Below are 23,717 nucleotides of genomic sequence, written 5' to 3'. Positions count from 1 at the left end.
GTACTGCTGCAAGGGTTCTTCAATTTTAAAGCAACCTGAGGTAAAAGCAACACTGGGGAAGTATGTACCAGAGAAAAGAGGTTTACAGGGGAGCAAAGAGAAAAAGGTATGCTCGTGTGTTGAGAGAGAGGATCTAGGAGAAAGGCACCAGCGGAGCAGGGGTCAGATGAGAGAGAATCAGCAAGATGGAAAGAAGGAACCAAGGACAAGTGAAAAACAAGCAGGGGAAAACAAAAGTCTTGAGGTTCATAAAATAGCAGGAAAGAAAGAAAATAACCTTGGGGACATGAGAGAGGAAAAGAAATGCTTTAAATAATTAAAAACCAGTGAAGTCAACCATCAACATTCCTCTTTAACTCAGGGCATTAATCTCTAAAAAAAAATTCCTTTAAGAAGAGAAATTCCAGATCATTGTACTTCAGAAAGCATCCTGAAATGGGAAAGTTGAATAATGACATTTAGTTCTCACTGCTTTCAGGGAACAAACCTAGAGGTGAAACCTGATTCCTCCTTTCTGGTCTGATCAAACTTTGTTTCAGATGGCAATATATAACTTGATATGATGTAATGTAATAACTATTTAAAAATGTCATGCAAACAAATAAACAAAATCAGTATTTTGAGGCAATTTAAGACAATGTATGAAATGCTCCAAATATTTTTGATCAGGAGTCACACGGGTGTGACCTTATGTTGCAAGAAATAAAATTTTTAGTGCTGTTCCCCATTCAAGATCCACATTACTTTTCTCCTTCTTCAGTTGGGTATCTTCTAAACTCTCAGTAACTTGTCTGAAGTAAAATAAAATATATGGACAGATTTCCACTGACTTTAATGAGCATTGTATCAGGTTCTTTGGCCTGTGATGTCAAATTACAATTGGTGTTTTAGCAAGGCAATCTAAAGAACTCATCAGTTATCTGTTTAAAAAAGTGTTAAAACACAATATTTTGGGGCACAATTTCATAAAGAATTGACTGTATTTCAACTTTGTATTTGCAGAAATGCTAAAAAATGCAGATATTTCCAGACATTAAAGGAACTGATATACCTCTGACTCTATTGACATTCCACAGTCATGTAATTCAGTTTAATTCCAGAAATTTCCTAAAGGAAATTAGATCTATCACTGTGCAGAAATCAGAAAAACAGAAGCATATTCTGTTACTGAAATCAGTAGATAATAATAAGCTCGGGCATTCAGTTTCCTCCTTGTATCTTCATTTTTGCTTTAACCTATTGCTTTTAAAACACTCAAGCCCATTCCTGCTTCTTGCTTAATTTCCCTTGCATGTTTGTTCAGAGTGGCCACAAGTAAAACTTATTATGGGTATTTCGTTGACTGCAGTGTAGAGGAAGGTGAAGAGAAAGCTACTCAACACTGGAAAGATAGAAAAAGCCATCATTTTCCTCCTGTGTCTAAAACTTACAATAGAAGCTCAAGAAAAGGTCTCAGGCATTAAATATGGTCTGTTGAGGACCTCAGTAGTTGTGATGTACTTACTTTGTAGAAATATGTATAACCAACTTTATGTCCTTCACAGAGCTGAACTGAACTTAACACCATTTGGAAGAATGCAAGGAGGTAGAGAGACACATGATTTAAACAAAAATACACAAGAGAGCCCATGGAGCAGCCTAGAGTCAGCAGGTGCAGCTCCCAGGGAGTGCGTGTGTTGCACAAGAGAGTAAGCTGGTGAGAAAATAGATGTGAGAGGCTGATCTGAGTAACTCAAACTGATTGTGTATTGCATGTGTAGGCAAAGGGGATGTGCCAGAGTGGCTGAAAGTGCAAGGAAAGTTGGACAAATGATGAAAACCAAGCAACTGGAAGGCACAAAATAGAAGAATTTGCCTCCTTTAACAGCTGCCTAGAGCTTCAGAACAATTTGGCTGCTAAATTCAACACCCTCTAATGTAGATACTGAGCACACAGAGGTTAGAGATTTTCCTGCATTTGTTTTCCACAGAAAGTAGAGTGAGGTTTGATTTGTTGTACACATGTGAGTGACAAAGGAATGAAAATGCTATTAATTTCAATTACTTCCTTTCTGCCTGACATAGCAAAAAAATGAACCACTCTTTGTACTGCTGGGGGAGTTGGGTTCCTATCAGCCACCTGTAACACTGACTACTAGAAGTTTGTTGCACATGGGCCCTCTATTATTGAACTTTTGCTCACTCTGCCTGTGTTAGCACCATAGTTCTGAAACTTTAAGTGCATGTATCTGTGAAAAATAAAGCCGAGTAGAGGGGTAGCTGTTTTTTCAGAAGTTTTATACACTTTGTATTGTGTAAGCCCTGGTGACCACCAGATCCACTGGCAGAGAGTCCAAATGTGGCAGGAAAGAAACCTTCTAAAGAAGTGTTTTCTCTTTGATCTGTATTCCTCCTGAGTATTTTCACTCTGGAGCTCTGCAAAACTTCATGTCAACCTCCCTTATGCTTTCTCGGAGGAAGGGTACTTCAAAATCCCGTTTCCAGGACATAACAACTCAACTATCACTTTCATGTTTTCCCTCAATCTCTCTCTCCGGCTTTTTTTCCACTAAGCTCTTTTTTCTTTGTCAAACCCAGCACTGTGGGCTTGCAGTAGAAAGCTGGTAAATTGAGGGGATAAGACAATGGTTCCCTGTTGGATAGGGTGTGTAAGTGGAAGTATATTTTGCACTTCAATTTTATACCTGCTCACTGAGCCTGTTGTGACTAATGTAATACCAAGGAGATCCTGTAGTCCATGCACTCATACATGTCCCCTTTTCTTATGATGGTGAGGATGGATGAAGCTTTTCTTTAAGGACCATTGTGAGATAAATACAACAGACAGCCTGTTTGGACTTGCTGATTATTGTCCCATACCAAACAGATAGCAGTATTTCATCTAAACGAGTTAATATTAATTTTACTTTTTTTACTTAAAGTGAGCTTCAAGCAGCTTTAATCTATATAGAAAATCCCTAATCTTAAACCTCAAAATGCATGAAACAGACATGATTTACACAAGAAAAGCTGGATACTGTATGTGAAATATGTACACATATATCAGCTACATACGCAGGTATCCAAATATCAGGGATGTGTGCATGTGCATCTGTAAATCCAGACATTTTCTTTAACTGAAACAAGCAAAATGCTGCTTAATTGCAACACTTCAATGGAAACATGAAAATTGAAAAGTCAAAAGTCAAGCATGTGGAAGCAAATGTCTTTTGATTACTTGTGCATTTACTATTACAAAAGCTGTTAATATTCCTGCTATGGTGTGTATGATTGATGTGGCCAGGGCACAGAGGTTGCACTTATGCCAATGGATTTCTCATGTCACCAGGACACACCTGAACTTCAATGATGGAAGACCATGTGAATGTGGATCAAACTGTAGAAGGGTCAGTCTTAACCATAACCATTATAGTTTTGAACACACCATGACTATCACAACACATTTGAGAGTCTCAAGGTACTACACACCTGAACAATTTTTTCTTTACCTTAACAAACCACCTTCCTTTATAATCACCAAATCTCCTTTGCACTTTCTGCAAGTGAGGCACACAGGGGTGTAGGGTGGCTCTGCTGTTGAAGAGTGATGTCAGAGAGAGAAAAATGATACATCATCTAACAGAAGAGGAAAATACCAATCCTCGATTCTGGAGGTTTTGATTCAGTAAAGCACTGATTTCTAGCCTACATGGAAACACTAATGTAAAAATCATATGGGTGGATCTGCAGCAATGCCACTGGGTAAGGACACTGAGCCAAAAACATGCTGCCAAAGAGAAGAGGTTCACCCAGTGCTGTTACCATTTTCCCAATCATCATGACGTAGGGCCCCAGGTACTTGTTGACGCCGAAGATGTCCAGCAGCCGGATGTACCAGTAGATGATGTTGACGCAGTAGATGACGCGGCCGTCGCTCCGGAGAGGCAGGTCTTGAAGACGGAGAACCATCCCAACAGAGAACAGGAGGATAGCTATGAGGTCAGTAACATTCCAGTACTCCTGGAGCCAAACTTTGACTTTTTGCAGCAGCTTCCCAGGCTCTGACATGAGGATCTGAAGGACAGAGGAAATGCAGAGGAGAGGAGCTGAGCTGTTTTCATATAAAAGTGAAGAAATCTGTAGTAAGCAGATAGATATATGCCACAAAGGCCAAAAGAAAAGCTGATAGATCCTTATCATCCTTATCATCCAAATATCTCAGGTACTGTCTGTTATTTTTCTCCTGAAACATTCAACCATTCAATCATTAACATGTATCTATGTGCAAGAGACTTTAAAGGACAAGGCAGACAAAGGACTCAGTCTAAAATCCTCACCAAATCAGTAGAAATGTGTGTATGTATTTCCATTTTTCAAATGTATTAACCCTATCTAGGGTCTTGGAATGGAGGGTAAAATACAGAAAGATTTTTTCAATCGGAAAATTCACATTTAAAGAAGCTATAGATTTACAGAAAGTTACATTAAAATATGTATCAAATGACCAAGAAATAATTAATAACCATAAAGCTATGCATCAGAAATTTAATTCAGAGAGATACTAGATACTACTTGGGCCTGTTTTTGGAAATTAGGTTACACAGCCAAGAGTGAAGGTCACAAAACTAAATAATCTTACCTTATGAATTTATTGTCATTCTCCTTGCAAGATCATTTGTGTAACTTGATTGTGTTTCCAAACTACTCTTAAAATTATTATTCAAGTGATCTCCATGAATAAATCCCACCATTTAGAGAGTTACCAAGCTGTTGGTTTTCATTTTCTATATTTAGCCCAAGAACATTTGAACATACTCACACAGTTCCTCAAAAAAGATGAATTTGTTTTTGGAATGAATTTTGGGCTCATCCGTGAAAAATTCCAACATCTGCTTAGAAATCAATTGTGACAAATGTTCTTGGTAAACTTTTGTGGAAGTGCCAGTTTGGGCTGAATGATTAGGCAAAAATCAGGTCACACAACTCCTGAGTGCAGCCTCCTACCTGCTGAGCCAGCAGTGCCTTGGCTCCATTAGAATTGCAGAGTCCTCGTGTGGCTACTGCCACTGCTTTCCTTTCTCTTCTGCTTAATGACGTGTACTCATGGGCCACTCAAGTAGGGTCTTTTCCTCTGTTCTTTTTATTTATTATGTAGCATTTACCATACAGTGTCAGAAACCCGTCTTTGAAGCCCAAGTGTGGCAAGCCCATTTTTAGTCTAGTCCTCCAGAGCACTGGCTTCAGAATGTACAAACATAACTGGTAACAGATTCAGCCCAGGGGTACAAATGTGCTCTTTCAGCTGAGGTCAATGGGACTTGCATTCACTCACATTAGGGCTGAATTGGGCCTCTGGTGTCACTGTGGAATAAATGGACCTTTGGCTAAGTGAAAGAGGACAGCATTAGTTGGAAGAGACCATGAGGGCAGGGTTAACAGAGCCACTTCACTCACTTTATAGACTGAGTGCTATTTTAAATGCTCTCTCTCTGCTCTATGTGTCTGCTTTTGCATCCTTAGGCAATTGCACACTATTGCTTGACACATCAAAAAAATTTTAGAGTCACATCTTAAGGAATTTTGCTGACCTTTAAGGCTTGTCAGAAGATCCCCTTGTACTTGTGAATGCTATTAAAGGAGCATCACACTGAAATTTGAACACAGAAATTTTGTGGGAGTAGAATAAGGAAAGGGAGAAAGAAAGGGAGAAAGGGAGAAAGGGAGAAAGGGGGAAAGGGAGAAAGAAAGAAAGAAAGAGAGAAAGAAAGAAAGAAAGAAAGAAAGAAAGAAAGAAAGAAAGAAAGAAAGAAAGAAAGAAAGAAAGAAAGAAAGAAAGAAAAAGAAACCACTAATTTTAAAGAAGAGAGATATTTTTTCCTGCTTTTTTTTTTAACAATCCATTTGCCTTTCTGAAAAAAAAGGGCAATTTTATGATATGCTCATTCATAAAAACGAACCCTGAGAGAAATAATAAAAAAAGATATTAAAATGAAAAAAATCCCTCAAATCCCATGCTTATTCCTTTTTTACTATTTCTTGGCTGGGAAGACTTTACCTCTCTCATCTTCTCTATTCCCAGAGTGAAAATGTATGAAATGACAATCCACTCCTGAATAGATGGCCAGCGATCCATCTTCACCAACACAATGTAGTTGAACAGCATCAAGTAGCCTATGTATGCCAGCTGTAAATAAAAATATGAGTATCAATTGTCACTATCTATACAACTGAGCTAGGATATGATTTGATATTCTTGATTCTATTGTAACCAGGATTTCACAGACAAAAGAACAATAAGACCGTCCCAGGCTGTCTGAGAAAGCTCACATTAAGTCACATACTGTATGGAATCTGCAAAACACATGCACATATGTCCAGCTATATCTATCTCCTCAAAAAGACTTTATTAATGCAGTTCCCTTAGATCATCCCACAGTGATGGCAATCCTAATACCACTGTGTCCACTACCCAATTAAGTAATGCTACATGAGATTTCTCTCTCATCTGCTTCTAAAAGCCTTTAGTCCTCTAACACTCCTTCGTGTGTTGTTCCCCCCCCCCCGCCCCCATTCACCTAATCTGAGCTGCCTGGCATTCTGATTCCAGATTTTAGGCATTATTAGAGGTCTTCTTACCCAGTGTAGTACTGACCTAACCCAAAGCATGTTTCCTCCCCAAAACACTGCTACTCCTACTCACACTGCTGCAGCAAGGAGCCGGGCATAGCCATGCATTCATTTGCCTTATATTTTTTTGCAAATTTTTAAGTGTGAATGTTTTTCTTTTCCTTCCTAATATATTCACCTTCCAGATTAATTTTTGACCCAGACGAAAAGTGAATTCAGTTTTTAGTTTCTTTTTCTTTGTTTTTCTGCATGCTGAATGTAATCAAATGGTCTGTCAAAAAAGACCATTTCAGGCAAATTGCATCATCAATTTCCTGAAGTTCAGAGAAACCCTAGTGTCATTCTGGAGCATAGGCTGTAGCAAGGATTCCACTCTGGTTCGTGGAGGCCAGAATCCAGCCTCCTGTCCACTTTGCCTTTCAAACAGCAGCCCTATAAGAAAATGCATCTTAAGGCTAAATATAAGTCAGAGAAAAGATGACTCAGTTCTGTGCATGAACATTTAGTCATTGTGACAGAAAGCTGTAATACATACATCTATATTTGAATTCAGTTTTTATCTCAGTTGTATGTTACTCACTATTGCGCACATGGGCTCACATGTAAGCTGAAACAGCCACAAAGGGCATTGAGACTTTTGGGTAGGATTATTTCAATGCTCTGCACCTCACAGAATAGAGTTTATAGCTCTATTGTACTTGTTAGAGAACGTCACTTCCATGCTTTGTAAAAGCCACAGGATTCTGGCTTTTGTTCCAGTTGCTGGCTGACAACACTCAAGAGAATTTGTTCTGTGGGCCATAACTATCAGTTTAGAGGAAGCAGACAGTTGAAGCACTACTTCTTGTCCGCATAAAACAGAGGAGGAAATGATCTCATTTTTCTTTCAGTTTGTGAGGGATGATAGATTGCAATGCACAGTCATTGGAGGCTGCTCTTCCCTTACCAGTCCTAAAGGAAATGGAGAGCAATGTAGACCAACACTGGAGTTAGGAGAACCTCTGTCTGGGCAGGCAGAACTGGATACACACCTCCCTAGTGGAAATAGCACCTTCTAATACAGAGCAAAAAGCCAGGTGATACTGTTACTCAACACTCCTCTTGGACCTTATTGATTACTAATTGTCAGGAAATCTACTTTGATCCGCTTCAGCAGCCTTTGGTGAGCTGGTGAGCTTTGCAGTCAGTATGGCAAAAGAATGAGGGCACAGAGGTTACAAAAGTCACAGAAACTGCAAGAATCTAACTGTGTCTGGGGGTTTTGCTTCTTCCAGGTTTTCTTTTGAAATGCTGGCTTTTTTGGTTTTGGCAGGTTTCTTTATGTCAATTCAAACTTAGTAAAAATTGCAAAATATTTTTGCTTGACAAAAGAGAAAGGAATCTTGATTTGTGAGTAAACTTATACTGAAATGGCTCCACTTTGACCCAAGAAATTAGCCCTTCAGTGACAGGGTGAATGACAGTCTCCTCCCTCCCCACACTTCTAACTTGCTCTCTCCTTCCCGGAGGTGACACTGATCCAAGACTGTGGTCAAACTTCAGTGTAGCTGTTTGAGCTGGTACTCAAGATTCTTTAAAAGTGCCACAACAGAAGTAGCTGAACCCTGTCTTTTCTTGCTTTTGCCTGGCTTGACAAAGAGCTAGGAGCTGCCACTGTCACCATTGAGGACTGAAGAAGCTAAGGAAGGAAGTGCTACTAAGAAGTTTCAAGGGTGGATTGCACCTGGCCCTTTTATGGATGCAGTCCCATTCTATAGAAAATACTGGAATACTCATTGTGGTAGAGGACACACCGGGAAATTGTACCAATAGGTCAATGCTTCAAGAAGGAGATCACCCTCCTCTTTTCTGATTGATTGCAATAATTAAATGATCATAAACTCTTACTTCCTGCTAGTATCTCAGTTAATGCTAGTAGTAGGGGTGCCTAAATATTTTGCTTTTTATGTATTTTTCATATATTTGTAGCTTTTTAGACTACTATTAAATAGTTATATAGTTCCTAGTATTTTTGCTACCATTTCTCTTAGATTTTAGAGTAGTAAGTTAAGCTTCTAACACATTCTTGAAATACTGTTTATTTCTTATTCTGTCTTATTCTTAAGAAAAAGAAGTCTGACAAGGAGCAGGCTTCTGTTTTCTGATCAGAATCTGAGGAGACACAATATGAAATGGGGAAAAGAAGCCCTAGATCAACTCCAGTGGGGCAGTACCCAGAGAAAATAACCTAACCAACTACTCTTCTAATTGGACAATATTTGTTAGTTATGCAAATTTGTTAAACTTATAAAAATTGTACAAATCCAATGCCATGTGAGCTCATCACCACCAGGATACCTGGAAGTTTCCAATAAAACTCAACTTTTTATTTTACTATTTTAACACTGCTGCAAGCATTTTTTGACATTAGGACAGTGGGAGTAGTCAACAGTAGGAGAAGATCATCCTCTTCTGCTCAAGTAATCTGTGGGATGAAACATTTGCATCATGGTTTCCAATGCAACAGCCACAAAACACAACAGAGCAGTTGACTTTTGAAATTGCTTCATATCTAAAGAGAAAGGCTAAAGTTGGTGGGGAGCTGTTGGTTTGTGTTGTTTTCTGAGGTTTTTTTTTTTTGATTGGTTTGTTTTGGGATTGTTTTTGAGAAAAAGTTGTCTAGTATCTGCTGAGCCAAATGTTTCTTACTCAAATATCTCATTTAACTTGCTCTTGTGTATTTAAGAATGAAGATGAATACAGCTATATAGTAATAGAGATAGGTAAATGCAGAATATTCAAATTTTTTTTAAGTGGTGTACAATAGCCATAGGACCTTTACATGCATTTTGGACTACGGAATGTAAAATTTGAACGATTTCTTTTGAAATCCATGAATTATATTTGTGCCTGTGTATTTGCAAAATGTGATAGACTGTACAATTTTAATCCTTCTCTGAAACTTGTTTTGCTCTGAGTCTCCTAGTGTTCTCAATATACACAACAGGTCAAGCATGGCAGCCAGAATCCACCTTAACTTGCTCTCCAGGTTCAGTGTATCCAAGATCCAGTCTTAATAAATGACCTTGATTGAGACCTGCCTCAGGACATAAAAGTGTAGGAACAAGCCTAAATGGAAATCCAATATTGATTTCTCTCTCCCATTTAAAAATTGAACTAACAGGATGCTTCTTTCCATTTGCAGTGTAAAGACTTTTCTGTTTGTGCATAATACACACTGCAATTGATAATGAGACTAGGCTGCTGATGAGTAGTTTCTGGACTTGTGGGCTTGATTAATGTTCGGTGGCGGCTGAGTTGAGCAATAAATTACTCCAAGTTGTTAAACTCTGCTAGTCTACAGCGTCCACCACAGTTAAGACTTGATTGATGTGAGTTGTTCCCAACATCTGCAAGGCAATTTTTCTTATAAGAAGTCACTTGCAGAAGGATTCATTCTTTGTGATTTGCTGTGCTTTCAGCAAAATGATGGAAAATATGACTGGGAAAAACCACCTGAAACCATCTAGCCAATTCCATTGGGCTGAGGCATGATTAATTCCAGTGTACCGTAATGAACATGTCTTGATTAAGAGAGTTTAGAAATCACTAATAATGGAAAATCTAGCATGTCCTCACACAGTTCATGACAGTACTTCCTGGAGCAGTTAGAAACTGTTTCCTAACTTCTTACCTAGAACTGTCTGGGCGTTATTTTTTGTCCTATTCAGCAAGAATTTTGAGGTATTTACACAAATTCAAAACCTGTCACATTCCTTCTGCAGACCTTTTTTTCTTTTAACAGAGGAAACATTCTTGCTTCCTTAATCTCTCCCCTTAAATCAAGCTTTACAAACTTGAAACATTCTCCTTTTTTGGGGTCTTTCAAACCAGTCCACACTTGTCACATGATGCAGAAGCTGAACTGGGATGGAATATTCCAGATAAGAAGGCTGAAAAGATCGTTTTCTGTGATCTTTTTAGTCTTATCCTTCTACATTCTAGTGTAATTTGCAAAATAACTAATAATAGCTAAATAATAAATAAAATAATAACCAATCTCTATCATCCAATTTTGAATAAAAATATCAGATAGCACTTGATATAGAAGAAAACTTTAATCCTGGCTTCCAGCTTGATAATGAATAATTAATATCTACTCTTGAGGACTAATTGTCAAAAAGCTTTTTATCAACATAGTAACTTTAATATAACTTTATTAATTTAGCCGTGAGAAAACCCTGTGAAGTTTTTGGTACTGTTTTACTGTAGTTGAAATCCGTGATATCATTTTTTTTCTGCTCCTTCTGGAAGCTTAATTTCTTTCTAACACAGTGAATATACTGACTTAACTAATTTTTCCCTGAAAAATGTACATTGGCTGTCAATCATGTCTTTGATATCTTGTGGGTACTTACCTGCACATTTTCTCTGAGAGACACTCCACAGACTGGTCAAAATAGAAAAACAAATAAAAATGTTCCAAGGAAAGAAGTTCTCTACCTCTTTTTTTCATCAGTTATTAGATAATTCATATTCTGACTCAGACCAGCCTCCCACTGGGCTTACTATTGGAAGCAATCCTATTTTGAATTTTCCTATTGGGAATTCCTTAGGAGCACTACAGCAAACTGCTCCTTACCATTTTTTTTTAAAAAAACCATACCCAATAATTCAAATTTTAGCCATTAACTTCCTGAACAAAATGGTAATCTTTAAAAGTCTTGCAATGCTAGCAGACTTCTACCAATATTTTTATTAAACTATTTATCTGTAAGCACTCCAATACATATAAATGTAGACATCAATGAAACACAAAAGATCACCTTAGTCCAATTTCAGTATTTGTATAAACATTATTAATATAACAGGAAAGATTTCTTACAGTGTAAAACCAAAATTTCACGATGGGAGCATTGTAGAACTCGTAGATCTTTCTTCCAATGGGGATCATTCTGTGCCTGCTCTGAACTTCCTCATCCTCCTTCTTTCTTGAGGACTCTCCATTGCCCCGTCCGAGCATTGCCTACAAGAAAGATATATTTATGTTTCTTTCTTGTGAAAAAAAATTACACAATTTTTTGAAATGTCAATAGGAAACTGTTCTTGATCTCTAGATAAAACCAAGTGACCACAGCTAGGCATAAAATGCTTTGCTTTCAAATTACCTTTTTGCAGGGAGGCTTCTCTTTAATACTTTGAAAATGGAAAGCTACAGCTTTAGCCTCAACCCTCAGCTTGAGAGGGTAATTCCTGACAAAAAATAAGTGTGGAGAATATTTTTAATTTTTTCTATATGGACAGAAACACTTTTACCTGACAACAGCTTTATATGGTGTACTTCTATACAATAAACAGATGCAGACAGAAAACAGGTAAATTTTGGTTTTAAATAAAGACAAGTTCATAAAGCTGAGATTGAGAGAGAACAACAAGGGAAAAGATGAGTTGGTAGTCACTGAACTAGAAGCAAAGGAGACAGTGGCACTTTATAGGTTAATCACTGGACCTGTCCCAGGTTATGATCCCACAGTGAAGCTTACATGGCTGTAAGAGGACTTACTAGTAAAGCTCACTGCAGCAGAAAGGTTTTGAATTGCAATATTCATGTACATGATTTTAGCTTCTTCCATAGTGAAGTTCCAGGATGCCCATGCATTGCCTTTGCTGGGCTTGATCTCACAGTTACCATTTTTTTGCAAATCAGACCCACTAAGAAGCTACACTGAGCTCAAGAAACAAATACATAAGAAGTCCCCAGCTATGAGTGCAAATGTAACAGTCAAAAGAAGGCAATATTTTGTTTGCTTACCCTTAATTTTCATTATCAGCTGCAGAGAAATGGAAGAACTAAACTACAATCACTGAAGTTAGTGCTTAAAAGAAGTTCCTTTGTATTTGAAGTGTAATGTGACCTATTAAATATTCATTCTGAAGCAATTATTTAGTGAACAGTAGACTAAGACTGGATTTTAGCTCCCTGTGCCTTTTGCAAGTGCTTACTGTTTAGTTTGTGGATGCAGCACCCTGCACAGGAAATATTTGCAAGAATTGAGACAAATCTAAGTATGCAGGGACTGCATAAGGATGCATTTGTTTCAATGCTTCTATATTGCTTTCCTACAAGTAGATGAAGGCACCCTTGTGCTTTTGTGTTAACTGAAGCAAACTTTCACCATCTGTGAAGACAGCATTGTCCTCATCTGCAACTTAAATGGTGGAAAACCAAGGGAACAATTAGATGCCAGACATATAGTTGTCTTTCTATAAAAAAGTCCTTCTTGTCTCTGTATCTGCGCTCTCCAACTCAACTGGATGTACAGAACATACTTAACTACTTGGCTTCAGGTGAGCTATCTATTAGTTGATAGGTGATCAGTTTCTACAGCCCTGCAGGAACCGGTGATGCACTTCTCACATATTTAAAAATAAGAATCACAATTTAACCTTTTCTTTCTTTTCCCAGTCTTTTCCCTGTGAAATAGTAATTTGTAATGATAAACTTTTTTCAGTCAGTGCAGATATTTGTAACATTATTAGGACTGGGCTTGGTCCATATGGCTCCTTCTCTTTCATTTCATTTCATTTCATTTCATTTCATTTCATTTCATTTCATTTCATTTCATTTCATTTCTTTGTTTATTTATTAATTTCATTTATGCAAGTAGTTTTTCCTGTACTATTATTCCTTTCCTTGTGAACCCTTACATTCTTGAATCTGACAACATACAGATGTGGCTGTGCACATTTTCAATAAAATACAACAAAAATTCAGGACAGAAGTATACTGCACTGAAACTAAGCTGCTGGGACTGTCTCAAAAACTAAAGCTTGCTTTGACCAAGTTAACCTATTTCTTTTAGTTTTAATGGCTGAAGATTTTTAATTTAATTCCCATAAATACTAATAAAACATAACCTATTAAAAATTAAATGTACCTCCTGTTGGCTCTCACAGAGCCCATAAACACCTTGAAAGTCCATCAAGACTTTATAAAAAAGGAAAGAGACAAAGTGGCTATTAAGCAGAGGAGAAGGGTTTTTATGGTTATGAGACTTACTGAATATAACCACAGTAGCAGAAGTTATACAAAATCCACAGAAGATATCATTACCTGAATTCCACAAAATCAAAGTGATCCTTTGGTCCATATCATTGATTGGGTTTTGGGTGGGGGGGGGAAATTTGAATATGATTGGAATGCTTTGGGAACACTACAGCCCAAGACGGTAGTAATTTGTTTGCTTCTCTCTGCTTATTGATGCTGTTCTGGTAAAACTGCTGTCTGGAGCTACAGAGTTTTCTGTAGCTTTTCCCAAGGCTTTGTCTCTGCTGTCCCCTGGTGCTCAGGAATTTTGCAGCAGAATGAAAATGAATGCTGCCTCCTTTAACAAATGAGCAATGCTGTGCTTTAGTGAAAGGGATTATTTTACAGAGTTCAAATCCTTCACAATTTTACAAATTTACAAATTCTGAGACAGACTTAATTCTCAATGAAATCAGTGAGTTGTGGATATTTTTATAATAATGGTCTTTCAATATCCGGATTTATGCTTTATTTTATGAATTCTGATTTCCTGTTTGCTACTGCTTTCTTCTTGATAACAATGTGGTAATTTTGTCTCATTACAATTATTTTTGAATTAGTTCTATCATATAATAGTACCTCCTCCCCTCCCCCATGCTACAGATGGTGAATTTCTCTGAGATTGCTAGGGATTAGTGACCTGATGTTCCTGACTGTTAATTATATCTCAGTATTAACAAACTGAAAAGCTTCCCTATTAGAAAGATTCAGAAATAACCTATGTAACTGTGTTAACAGAATAATTGCAGTGCCAAATGTGAAAAAATGTTTTTCTTGGAGTGGGATGCAGTAGGGTGGGAACAACTCAACACACTGCTCTGTGTGGGCGGCATCTCTTTCTCTAATACATGATTTTGTCCATGATTCACCATGAGTCATGCAAGGTAAGCTTGACAGCAGCTCAACCTCATTGTGAATTACAGTACAACTGCATCATTTTAGCCTGAAGGGATTGATGTTTTCATAGTTTTTACATGGAGATTTTATTAATCTGGTTTTTGTTGTTTTGTTGGGCTAGATTTTGTTTTATGTAATTGGGGACTGTTTGCTGATAATGAACTATCAGGGGAGAGTTTTGGGTTGTACATTTTTTCATTAATATATGTTAACAATCCTATACTTTGCTTATGTGTTTCATAATTAAAGAACAGGAATTTCAGTCTTTCTGGAATGAATACAGGCTCTTCCAATTTCATCCTGAGTGAAGTCCACATGCTATATAGAGACTTACCCCAGTTCACAGAGAACTGGTGTGGAAATGAGACATAGCTGTGTAGAAACACCTCCCTCAGCACACCCTGCTGGATCCTACACGGTGTGTGAAAATGCGGCCCCCATGGTAGTTGTTCTAGGATTACTGTTCTCTGCCCTGAAACACTGCTAGAAAAAAGTTTTAATGTCTTTGATTTACAGACATATAAAATTAGATTTTGCATGTGCTTGGTGGTAACAGTGAGCACAGAGGAACAGGACCAAAGTGACAGGAGCTCAGCTGAGCAGGGCAAAGAACTAGACCTTGCCAGGGCCCATATGTGGTAGTGGTGGTGGTAGTATGGAGGATTTCCAAACTCCTGGGAGGGAGAGAGAACCTCTTCTTATGGAAAGGGTCAGCACTTCTTCCTTGACACCACCAGCAGTGTCTCCCAATTCCATTTTCCAGACAAGCTGAAGAGGTGCCTGGTTGCTGGCGTGTGAGGCGCTGTGAGAGTTGTCTTCCACCGGGAAGGGTAAGTTGGGCCAGGGGCACTATGACATGGATCTTCAGACTTTTCTGTGCTAAGGACTGTATTTTTAGTAATATGACTAATATTGTGTTATTTCTTGCCATTGAGAAAAGACTAAGTACATATACTACAGATGAATAAATGTGATCCCAGAGGCCAATAGAACTAGCTTTGCTGCTACTGAAAAGTTCTCAGACTAACTCGGTGATGCTCTGGAAGTCCAAACTTCCTATTCATTGTGGAAAATCGAGACAAAATGAACAAAACAACAACAGAAACACCTTTTAAAGGACTTGGATGAGTTATTCTGTGTTCTGAAATAAAAGCATTTACTGGGGAGCTCTAATACCTAAACAATAATGCACTGAATAGGGTTAAGGATGCTCCTAGTTATGGCTTCCAGAATTAGAGTTATTCTGGGAGGATGGGAGGCTTCTGAGGTTTCTGACTGACCTGAATTTCAGCAATTAAGGCCTTCATTAGGACAGTGTACAAATAGAAAATATCCCTGGCGTTAGACTTTAATGCCCTTCTAGTTCTCTGTGTTTAATATTCAGGATTAATGACTGTCAGCTCCATACATAAATTGTGGTAAATTTCTTGGTGGTGAGAAGCACTGACGAGAGCAGTATTCAAATGTGTTTTTGTGAGTAGCTGCTATAAGTCTGTTTCTTAGCATCTAGGTGTTAAAGGAATGTGCGCCTATCACTCTCATGTATCTGTTATAAAGTTAAAAGCAGTAAATAACAAGTAGTTTACAGTGAATAAACACATCTTCATAGTATATCCACATGTTCAGTTACCCACCTGACCCTTTAAGAGGAGCATAAAGCAAATACATACTTGCAGCAGATGCACCCAGTTAACTTCACTGTTGCTGTAGTCTGCTGATCACATTATTCTGTGCAAATGACGTGTAAAATAGGGAAAAGATGACTGTGGCCCTGTACCTCATGCACTCTGCAAAAGTGCAGTACAGAAGAAGAAACTGAGTCCTTGGTCTGTCTTTAGTCACCTGGGCTTAGTGCAAGACACACAGGAAATCAATGAACAGACCTTGCCTAGATGAGACCTCTTTGTCTTCATTTTAGCAGAGAGAATATGAGTGTGACATGATGAATACAGAGACTTGAGAAGTATTCATAGGAAATGGTTAGAAGGAGAATCAGGAAGACTATTTCAATTATATATTATTTGCTGGAAAGGGAACTTTGAGATAAAAATGATTTTTTAACTTTGCTTTTGTTTGTTAATCTTATGCTGAACAAAACTCAGGTTAGATGAGTGACTAATCTATTGATTCAAAGTTCAGCAATGGATTAAACATTTATGATATCCCAGCACAATAAATTATTAATCTTATTGAAGTATTTATAAGGTATCCTTAATATACTAAAGGATACCATAGGTAAGGGGAAACGTCACAAAGAGACTTCCCAAAACATCTTTCAGGCATCCTCTGATCAGTGGAAAAGAAACCTGACCATTATGCCAGATCATATGACTAAGGCTGGAACAGTATGAAACTTCAGTCTAAATTATTTTCTTATATTTAAAATACGTCAGGTGACTAAATGTAACTGCCTGTGGCATCTAACCACAGACATGCAAAGAACTCTCAGCTACCAATTTGTCTCTCCTCACCACTGAGCGGCACCTGAGTGAAACAGCTGTGTTAGAAGTTCTACAGTGTGGTATAAATTATATGCAGAAATACTAAGTGAGCAGTGCTGACCAAAGATATTGTTTCTAAACTTGCTGGACTCCACATGAAGAAATATTATTTTATAGAAAATGTTTCAAGTGCCTGAAACTTCACTACAGTGATACACTGAATTTGAAGGAATTGAGGGAAGAGCCAATGACAGAACAGAGCAATAGGACTGTCAGGGAGAAGAGAGAGAACATCTAAGGTTCATCTGGAATAGCAGGTCCACTGCACACACCATTTATTTGCAGCAGGAGTCAGAAGAGAAAAAGGAAACAGTATTGTAGACAAGAAACTAGGAGCTGGGATAACTACAGTGGGATGGAAAACACATCTTTCCCAAATTTCTCCCCATTGCCAGGTAAAAGGCAGCTTGCAAAGTGCTTATTTGATTTGAATAGGCACTTCATAAGGGGATCAGAAGCCAAGGGTTAGTAAATTGCAATCAACAGCTAATGAGCAGAGAATGCCCCATTGCTGCTATTCTGGCTTCTGGTCCTTCCCAACAGCCAGGTTCTTGCCTGCAAACGGGTCCTGTAGGTGGGTCTGGTGGGCTGCTCCTTCGGCTTGCCTGCATATTGGGTCCTGTAGGCAGGTCCTTCTGCCTGCCTGCAGTCGGGGTCCTGCGGGCAGCTCCTGCTGTTTGCCTGTGGGAAACAGTCTGGGTTTTTCTGTTTTTGTTTTTGTTTTTTAACTTAATCAGGCAAATCTCTTTTACGCCTCTATCCTGACCAACTGGGGCAGAGTTTTAAGCCTTTCAAAAACACCACGATCAAACCCAAACAAATCCAAACCAAACTAGACAAAGGCAGATGTAATAGCCTGTATAATAACTGCCCAAACGAAAAAGTGTGAGAACAAGAGACAGGAGGTAGATGACTTGTGTAGTTTGCAGAGCTTTAGTTGTCTGATTCTTTGTGGTGTAAATTATTCTTCAAAGGCTATGTTGCTAATACTGACAAGTCCCTCCTTACACAATTCTGTTGGATTGTAGAAGGGGAGCTGTCATGCTGCTTGCTAGTGTCTTCAGTGTGTTAAAGACTGGATCTGTGTGTGAAAGGCAATGACCACAAATACAAAAAGAATTTTAGGCTAAGTTTTCATAGTTTTTCTGGCCTGTTTGCACACTTGCTTACTCTCTAGTGAAGCCAACTAAATGAAAAAAAAAAACTCTGGCTTCCATGAATCTTTGGGCATTTCCAACCAAAGGTGAACCCTTTTCATACCAGAGAGGTCATCTATCTTGACTGAGTGCTTCTAAAATCTAATTCACTTAGTTGAGACAATTTGGCATCAAACTGAGTCAAAATATGAGGATATTACAGCACAGCACCTCCATGCACTGCTGCAACATGGAGCGCAAATGATGGCAACTTGTGTGGCTTGAGTCCCGTGGAGGAGAGGGGCGTGTGAAGTGTGGTATCCTATCATGTGCTATGTTTAGCCATCAGATGTTCTGCAATGCCTACAGAGGTAGGAATTACAAATTGACAGCGCTGAGGCTGATGACTTATTATGAGCACTTACAGTGAGTTCCATGTCTTCCTCATCTTTTTCTTTCACTGGCTTCTCTGGTTCTTCTGGATCTTTTTCTTGAAGATGGATCTCATTGGCCTGGGTCATGTAGGGCATATCATCTTTGTTCTTGAACTCCAAGCTGAGGATTGAAGGAGGAAGTAGAATTCCTAGAATTACCTAAAGCAACAATAATGATAACAATAATCATCACAGAAAACAGATTATGGTCATAATGGTTACTTTGCATCAAACAGAACAACTCCCTTGGGAGATTTATGAAAAGAAAGATACATGCACATGTGAGTTTCTATGACAATAAAGTATTTGTCATTGGGGGTAATGTTACCAGAGCACTGAATCAAAGCATGTGACTTCTACTAGTGCTGCTGTGAATGCTCTTGAATGTTTTATCTACTTGCACATCACCAGGTGCGTAGTGATACATACTAGAATATATTTACAAAATATTATATAAGATCAGAAGTAGATGGGACCATGTGGGTGTACAGACCTGCAAATGTCTGCATTTTACATAATACAAAACACCAGTATAAATGATACACAGAGAGTATTTATTTCTACAGAGAGGGTTAATAGCTCTTTGTGTCCATGCTTAATGTACACTGGCAGTCAACGAAGTGCAACTGTGTGTGGATCTGAGGAGATAAGGCAAAGCCAGCAAAAGCAAATGCTGATGTGCATAGATATGCAGTCTCCTTAGATTTTGTTCCAGTAACAAGGCAGCTGTGTAATGGTCATGCTAATGCCAGCTCTTTCTTTTCTGCCTTCCCCCTCTTAGATGCTGGAGCGTAGAAACCACTAAAATTTCCTTTTTGGGATTTATAAGTAATGAACAATGCTTGGGTTAAACCATTAGTACAACTGAGTAGACACCACAGTAAAACAAAGCCAAGTCTGTATTCACAAGCACAATATCTTCTCCTGGTTATGCTGCAATTTGATGGAGAATGATTTTCTGATAAATCTCTCCCTGAAAGAGAGTAAAACCAGATAGTTAACTTCTTGGCAGGTTAGGGAGGATGCTTGTGCTCATCATATCAGCAGACAGCTTGTGTGCTGTTGAAATCATTCAAAGTACACAATGAGGAGCAGGTAGGATATCCAAATGCTGTACCCAGCCTTGGAAAAGCCTCCTGCACTGGTGCTGTGCTCACAAAATGATGGGTCCAGGGAGAGGGGGTTACAGGCAGACCTGGCTTCACAGAAAGGCTATTTTTAAGAGCAGGTAGGATTAACAGCTGCCCCTAGCGCTTCCATTGGTGCCATACATCCCTAGCAAGAATCTAAATAATTATATTCAAACTTTCTACCGTTTGTCAGTTTCAAAGGAAAAAGCTGTTCTTGGGAAATAAACCATGACTCATGCATGCAAATTTATTTCTTTGTCATGCTGCCTCATGTAGCTTGTAGCCTTCTCTAGCTTTAAACAAGTTCTGCTAATGAGCTTCATTGAAATAAAATACAGACTAGAAACTGAGTAAAGGATCCTTGTGAAGCCCTGATGTTAGAAGAAGCTGAAATAGAGCCTGTTACCTTCAGTTATGCATTATGAAAGAAAGGTCTATTTTAGGGCTTAAGAAATGTGCTGAAAAGTGGAATGCATGTAGTAGGAAATCAGTTGCTACACTGTCCTCCATGTACCTAGACTGAATTTCTGCAAAGCTAAACAGTGAACAAAGCGGCTGTCCCTCTGAAGGATAATAGGCCTGTGAGTTCAGGAAATAGGTAGGAATGTCTCCAAATATGAGAAATTTTTCTATCTGTAGCAGAACAACGTGTATGCACAGGTCCTGCATAGGAATGCTATCAGCCCCTTGCTCTCACTCATCTCTGTCACTGGATTAAGAGCCAGTCTGGAAGCAATGTGTACTCCTAAGCACTCTTGCCATTACTGAACATCTTTTCACATGGCTGAGAACACAGCTGAGTAATTACCAATTTTCACACAGGCAATTAGTGCAGAAGAGAGAATCCCTTCACTGAAAATATTTCTCTGTGATCTAGGAGGGAGAGGCAATTGCTGGGTATGTTCTAACTGGTGACTGCTTTGATGAAACATGCCAGCGACTCAAATTCATCTCAGAATTCACTTTGCACTGTTAGCAGTTTTGTCAACTGTGGAAGTAAAGCTGTAACAGCTTTGAAAACTGAATTATCCTTTAAACCCTCTAAAGGAGTCCCTTCAGATGCCATCAGGAAGATTTGCAAGGGTTTGTGAGGAAATTTGTGCTGCTTACTTTGCCTGTTCTGGGAAAGGTTGTCAGATCAGCACCTTTCACTAATGGTTAATTCACTTACATTTCCTTTTTCTTTATTTATCTTTAAAACTCTTGACTAACTCCTCAAGTATACAGGCAGGGCGACACACTAACCTCCTAGCTCAATTCATGTTCTGATAAATGATGCCAGAGAGGACTTTAAGAAAAGGAATGAAAAATCTAAGCTGTGTGCTTTGAACTTAGGCTTACGATAAGCCCCATCTGAAAAACTGAACACAGGAAGAATATACCGTACTAAATGTCACCGCAAATAAATATCTGAAATACGGTTACTTTAGACAGTTATTACTGATTTTTTGTGAACCCTGTCACCATCTCTTAGAATCCTCTGAATGTTAATTTTATTTTAAAACAGGAATGACCTTTAGGCCAGAATTCTTTCGCATCCGGAGACGACCCATCCACATGTCAGTGAGCAGCATCTGGCTGCAAGTGTGAGCGATGAAGTCCCTGTGCTTGGCTGCCACTGCAAGCTGCAGGCACGTGGCGTTGCTCCAGTTCTTCAGCTCATAGGTCAGCAGTTTCATGGCCAGCTGCTCGTCCTGCTTGTATGACTGGTCCAGCAGCTCGACCGCCAGCTGGCCGAAGTCCCTGCAACAGAGGGACACAGAGGGACCCCCACTCACTCCGTGGGCACACACAGCCCCGTGCTCAGAACGCCCCTCTGCACCCGCCAGCCTCTGCCAGGGGCACGGCGCCTTCTGGCACGCAAATCAACGTGATGTTGACTCGACACACAGAAACCCACGTTTTCAAACGTGAGTGGCTCATGTCAGGCGTATAAATAAGTGCCCCAGCTTAGCAGTGATGAGCACCCACACCTACCAGCTGTCTGCTCCCACCTCCCTGCCCACCTCCCTGACATTTTCGAACTGAAATCCTCTGATTAACTGCAGCTTGAGGGATGGCTTCTCTGCTGTTTGCCCACAGCTTCATGGTCAAGCCTCCTAGAAGGAGTGTCCAATATCCTTCCTCAAATCCTAAATTTCTGAAATTTTAACATCAGGAAAGATTCTTATGGAATCTAGGATCTTGCCTTGTTCATCTAAGCATGACCTCTTGGTTAATTAACACTTCTGCCTGAATACTTTGCTCATGAAGATTTCAATAACTGTTCTGCTGGGCAGGTACAGAGTATCCTGGAAAAGCACAGAGAAATGTTGCAGTCTGACTCTTGAGGCCACAGGTAGAATACATGAACAGTATAGATATTTCACTGTCTTCTTGACATCTTTTCATTTCAGAAGTTATATTGCTAACAACATTGCTACTCTGGCAGAAAGATTATTTAAAAGCCATTTAGATTTTCTCTAAAGGGACTGCACTTCCGCTACAAGTTAGAAATGAAAGCAAGCTACAAATAAGAAAATTTTAGGAAGGTCCAGAAATCTCTCTTCCCTCCTTTTTCTTTTTTCTTCCCCCCTCAGGAAAGTGTACATGAAAGGAAATTCACCTGGAATTGTGGTTCAGCTCTTGGGATATGTCATCCACCATGTCATTTTCTGATGCTTCGTGGGCCATGGCTTTGCAGAGTTTGCAGGCCACCAGAGCTTTAGCCATAGCCTCTTCCCCGTGTTGCCAAAAGAAGAGGGCCATCTTCTGACGTTTCATCAGCACAGCCCACACCATCAGCTCGTGGAATGGGAAGGGAAAGTGATTGATCTCAGGGTCATCCATATCAATATCAACTTCTTCTTCTTTTTTCTTTGTTGGTTTTCTGCCTCTACGCAAAGGGACATCATCCTGTGGGAATTGTAGAGAATTTTTTTCATCAGTGAAGGAACAGTTCACGCAATTCATTTAAATCAGTGCCTAATTTCCTGCAGGCCAGCCCATTCATCATTTTTTGGACAAAATATTTAAACAATAAAAAGGTAAACAATAAAAAAGGTAAACAATAAAAAAGGTATTGGTGCATGCACTGTAATTAGAAGAGAGTAAATAGGGGAACAGAGCCTTGGACTATCACCCTGAATCAATAACATTATCACTCTGAAACTAATAACATAGAGTACAATCACACAATATCCAGAACTATTTTGGAAAATCCACCATTAAAATAAAGGTAAGAGCTCACTGCAAATGTAACATCTGCTGTAATGTATCTGCCTCTTTCCACCTCCAGAAAGTACATATCCAGGGGATTTTCTAATCTGCTGAAGACTCCTTCTATGCTTATTCTTGTGTTTTCTCCCTTTATCACCCTACAAAACTAGCAATTTCCCTTCTTTACTCCTATTCTGTGTGTTTATTCCTTCCTTCTCCATCCATTTATTGCTTCTGCTGCCTTTAGTTTCTTTCCCATTTTAGCCTTTTGCTTTTATCAGGTGAGCTGACCTATTCTGTCCTGTGTCTATGAATGGAAAACTGAAAGTGGTTGTATAAAATAAAAAACCATGAAAATACTACTATACCCTTGAAGCATCAGGGTAGCCAAAAGTGCCAATAAAACTGAGATAGCTCTGGATGTCTTTGTATAAAGATTTCTGCATCATTCTCTGCAAGTGTTTCATTTCTCTGAATATGTTTTGAAGTTAGATGCTATCTGACTGAAATTCTGCTTGCCCTGCTGGACCGAAACACTTAGTTTAATTCTTATTAAACAAAAAACCAAGAAGATCTATGGCTGGGGCAGAGCCCTCTTTTTCCTTAGCTATCTCCTGGATTTTAATTAAGAAATATTTCTTAATCTGACCCTTGTGTAAACCAGCTATCTGGATGAAAATACTAGTCATGTTTTCATTATATTGTATTTGAACATCATATGGATATAGTTTATATTTATCAAAGAAGGA

General features: G+C 38.9%; 1 protein-coding gene across 9 annotated transcripts in view; it reads right to left on the bottom strand.

Moving 5' to 3' along the window:
- TRPM3 (transient receptor potential cation channel subfamily M member 3) overlaps positions 1-23,717 on the bottom strand; it is a 411,073-nt gene that overhangs the window by 28,881 nt on the left and 358,475 nt on the right. For 5 of the 9 annotated variants that reach the window (XM_077171883.1, XM_077171878.1, XM_077171879.1 and 2 more), the window contains 7 exons: positions 22,376-22,665; positions 21,285-21,513; positions 18,632-18,799; positions 17,626-17,751; positions 11,471-11,611; positions 6,035-6,163; positions 3,802-4,053 (listed from right to left, as the gene is read on the bottom strand). In XM_077171883.1, the coding sequence (XP_077027998.1) occupies positions 3,802-4,053; positions 6,035-6,163; positions 11,471-11,611; positions 17,626-17,751; positions 18,632-18,799; positions 21,285-21,513; positions 22,376-22,665 (1,335 nt within the window). The remainder of the gene's footprint in view (positions 1-3,801; positions 4,054-6,034; positions 6,164-11,470; positions 11,612-17,625; positions 17,752-18,631; positions 18,800-21,284; positions 21,514-22,375; positions 22,666-23,717) is intronic. The other 4 variants (XM_077171882.1, XM_077171884.1, XM_077171885.1 and 1 more) reach the window with 1 other exon arrangement.

This window comes from Agelaius phoeniceus, chromosome Z (assembly GCF_051311805.1).
Source record: "Agelaius phoeniceus isolate bAgePho1 chromosome Z, bAgePho1.hap1, whole genome shotgun sequence".
NCBI lineage: Eukaryota > Metazoa > Chordata > Aves > Passeriformes > Icteridae > Agelaius > Agelaius phoeniceus.
The sequence above is the reverse complement of the archived record's forward strand: the minus strand, read 5'-3'. Positions and strand labels throughout refer to the sequence as shown.